The following is a 2,688-nucleotide window of genomic DNA, read 5'->3' as shown; positions in this document are numbered from 1 at the left end:
CCTCTGCTCAAAACTCTCTGAGACAACGGACACGGAGTTCTTCAAGGTTTTAGACCCCAATCATTGAAATTGGATTTGCGCATAGAACTAGACACAATATAAATAGATGGGTTAGTTCTCTTCGTCTCATTTACTCCTTTGCTCCTTTACGTATGCGTAGCCACATTGACAAGCGGAATTGTGCTCCCTCCCGCAATTTAGATTAGTTTAACGTAGAATACGGTGTGTGTGGACAAAAACAAAAACAGGGAAAAGCAAAGCGAAGACGGAGAACAGAAATCGACATACATTTGCTACATAAAGTAAGGATTTTTATTGCAAGCTTTTATACCATTTTCACGATACCAATTATGAGCTTAAAAATACAAATACAAAACCTGTTTGCAGATGCATCACCTGATTTGGGCTTCTTCGGACTAAATTGTTTCTTCTGCCTCACTCAATCTTTTTCCAGCTGAGACACAACAAACGGACTGTATTGCCCTCTGCCTCCTCCAATCTTCGGTTTCGAATCGAATTCACAGGCCAGTGAAAATTAAGAAAACTCAACCCAACCCACACTAATCCAGACTCTGCAAAACCCACAATTCCAATCCACTTCTCCCTCCAAAATTCTACACAAAATCCCTCCCAACATGATCGAAAAGGAGCTTAGACCGCAATCTCCCCGATTCACTCTGCATATCAATCAATCAATTACACGCTTTCAGTCACATTTTTTCCGTTAAAATTCAATCCAAATAGCAGTAATTTCCAAAACAAATGAGAAGAAGATTGAAATTCACCTTGTACACCGCCCCAACGGCTTCAACGCCGCCAGAGGCAGCCGTGCATTCCGGGGGCGTTTCAAAAAGCGACAGCGAGAACTGCTTATAAACAACCCCGACATCGAAGTAGATGATGCCGGAGCTGGGGACGTCGACCCGGATACCCTTAACCGGGAACCAGAGGAACAGCTCCTGGGCCGAAATACCCGACAAGGATCTGATCTGCCCGAAACTCAACGTCCCCGAAACGTTTCTGTCGTAATGCAACTCGCTCTCGAACTTGGCATTGCAGGCCTGATCCAGGTGGACCGTAAACCTGCCGGCGTCGTCGATTTCGAAGTCGACAACCCCTTTCGGCAGCAGCCCCATCGGAAGCCCGTGGGCACACAGAACGTCGTACATCGACGTTGGCTTCGAACTTGAGCACGTGATCCATGAGAGGAGGAAGCACAACATGAAGTGTAGCAGCTGCAGCATGTTTGTTAAAATCCCTGAGTCAACCCAAAAGCATGAAGCGAAGAGAGATTTTTATTTATTTATTTATTTATTTGCGGTGGTGGTGATATTTACAGAGGTTTGGAAGAATTAGGGTTTTTGAGATTTTGGAGGAGGGGATTGGAAGATTTTTGGAGTGGAGGTAGTGATCTAGTACAAGTGTAGAAGGAGAGAGTGGTGCCAGCTTGAGTACAGAGGGGATCAGGACAATGATCAATTATTGGTGGTGGGAGGGTGGGCCCCGGTTGGAAAATGGGCTGTGATTCCCTGTGTTTTCAACTTGTAGTGCGCAAGAGGATGCCCAATGGGGGCCTGCCATGTGGGTACGTAATCGGTGGTTGTGGTAATTTGGCGGGATTTGGTGGGTGATTTTTGTCGTGGAATCTGATAAGCACGAGGGGGTTGAGGAACCTGATAAGCACAAGGAGGTGGAGGAACCTGATAAGCACGACGAGGTGGAGGAAGGGGAGGAGGCGGAGGTGGAGATATTGGATAGAGTTTCGGATTAGAGATTGGGCGCGAGGAGCAAGGGGTTGGTTAAACAGTTAAAATATACAGTTGGAAAATTAGAATCCTCGTAATTTCAGAGGTCGTAACGAACCAAAAGCACCGTCGTCATCTTCTTTTTTTTCAACAAAATCTTCCCTAAGTTTCTTTAGTATACAATGATTTGCTATCTGTTTTTGTATACGTAAATATCGTTGATGCGTATGAAATATGAGTTTTCTTTAAATACAATCATATGCATACATCATGTATTTATCGCTTAATTGTTAATGCGAGAGTTCTTTGTCGTACCATTATGTATTACCTTTTCTTTTTCTAAAAATAGATCAGCTAATAGTTTTGTCACAACATTTTATTATTTTAGATACCAAAAAGACTTACAAAGGCCCTTCAACCTCTATTTGAAAAAATAACTCAAAACGTGCAGTGTGAAATGCAAGTCTTGGAATTAATCTCTACCCACTAGGTTATCCATGATGGTTTTTCATGTATTGCCTTCAAGTTCATAATTATGAGTTTAGTGACAAAATATGTTTGATTTTGACACATTAATTATTGTGCATATACTTATAGTATACCAGATCTAGCCGTGCCAAAAATGAACATAAGAGATGTATTATGCACATGTGTCATATGTGGTGCAAATTTCGTGTTACCCGGCCTATACGTACATTGATGTGACATCCATTTTATCTCCAATTTAAAATTCCACAATTTAAGAAATTAATTGAAATAGTAATTTAATTTTACTGCCTTACAAAAATCATTTTAAATTAAATTTGTAGACGATGGCATTTTTCCAGATGCTTTTATAATGGGCTAACATATACAAATAAAAATAGTTATCGTGATAAGATTAGTTATAATTACGTATCAATTTTTTATATAATTTTTATTTAATTTCAATCGAAACTTTTTT

The 2,688-nt window shown here is 40.7% G+C and overlaps 1 protein-coding gene across 1 annotated transcript; it reads right to left on the bottom strand.

Annotated features, from left to right (window-relative positions):
- Nucleotides 1–289: 289 nt before the first annotated feature.
- LOC126624821 (uncharacterized) lies at nt 290–1,434 on the bottom strand. Its single transcript, XM_050293932.1, has 2 exons — nt 786–1,434; nt 290–677 (listed from the first exon to the last, which is right to left on the bottom strand). Exons 1-2 carry the CDS (start codon nt 1,242–1,244, stop codon nt 615–617), a joined length of 522 nt encoding a protein of 173 aa, XP_050149889.1. The 5' UTR covers nt 1,245–1,434; the 3' UTR covers nt 290–614.
- Between the last annotated feature and the right edge of the window lie 1,254 nt (nt 1,435–2,688).

This window comes from Malus sylvestris, chromosome 5 (assembly GCF_916048215.2).
Source record: "Malus sylvestris chromosome 5, drMalSylv7.2, whole genome shotgun sequence".
Classification (NCBI taxonomy): Eukaryota; Viridiplantae; Streptophyta; class Magnoliopsida; order Rosales; family Rosaceae; genus Malus; species Malus sylvestris.
The sequence above is the reverse complement of the archived record's forward strand: the minus strand, read 5'-3'. Positions and strand labels throughout refer to the sequence as shown.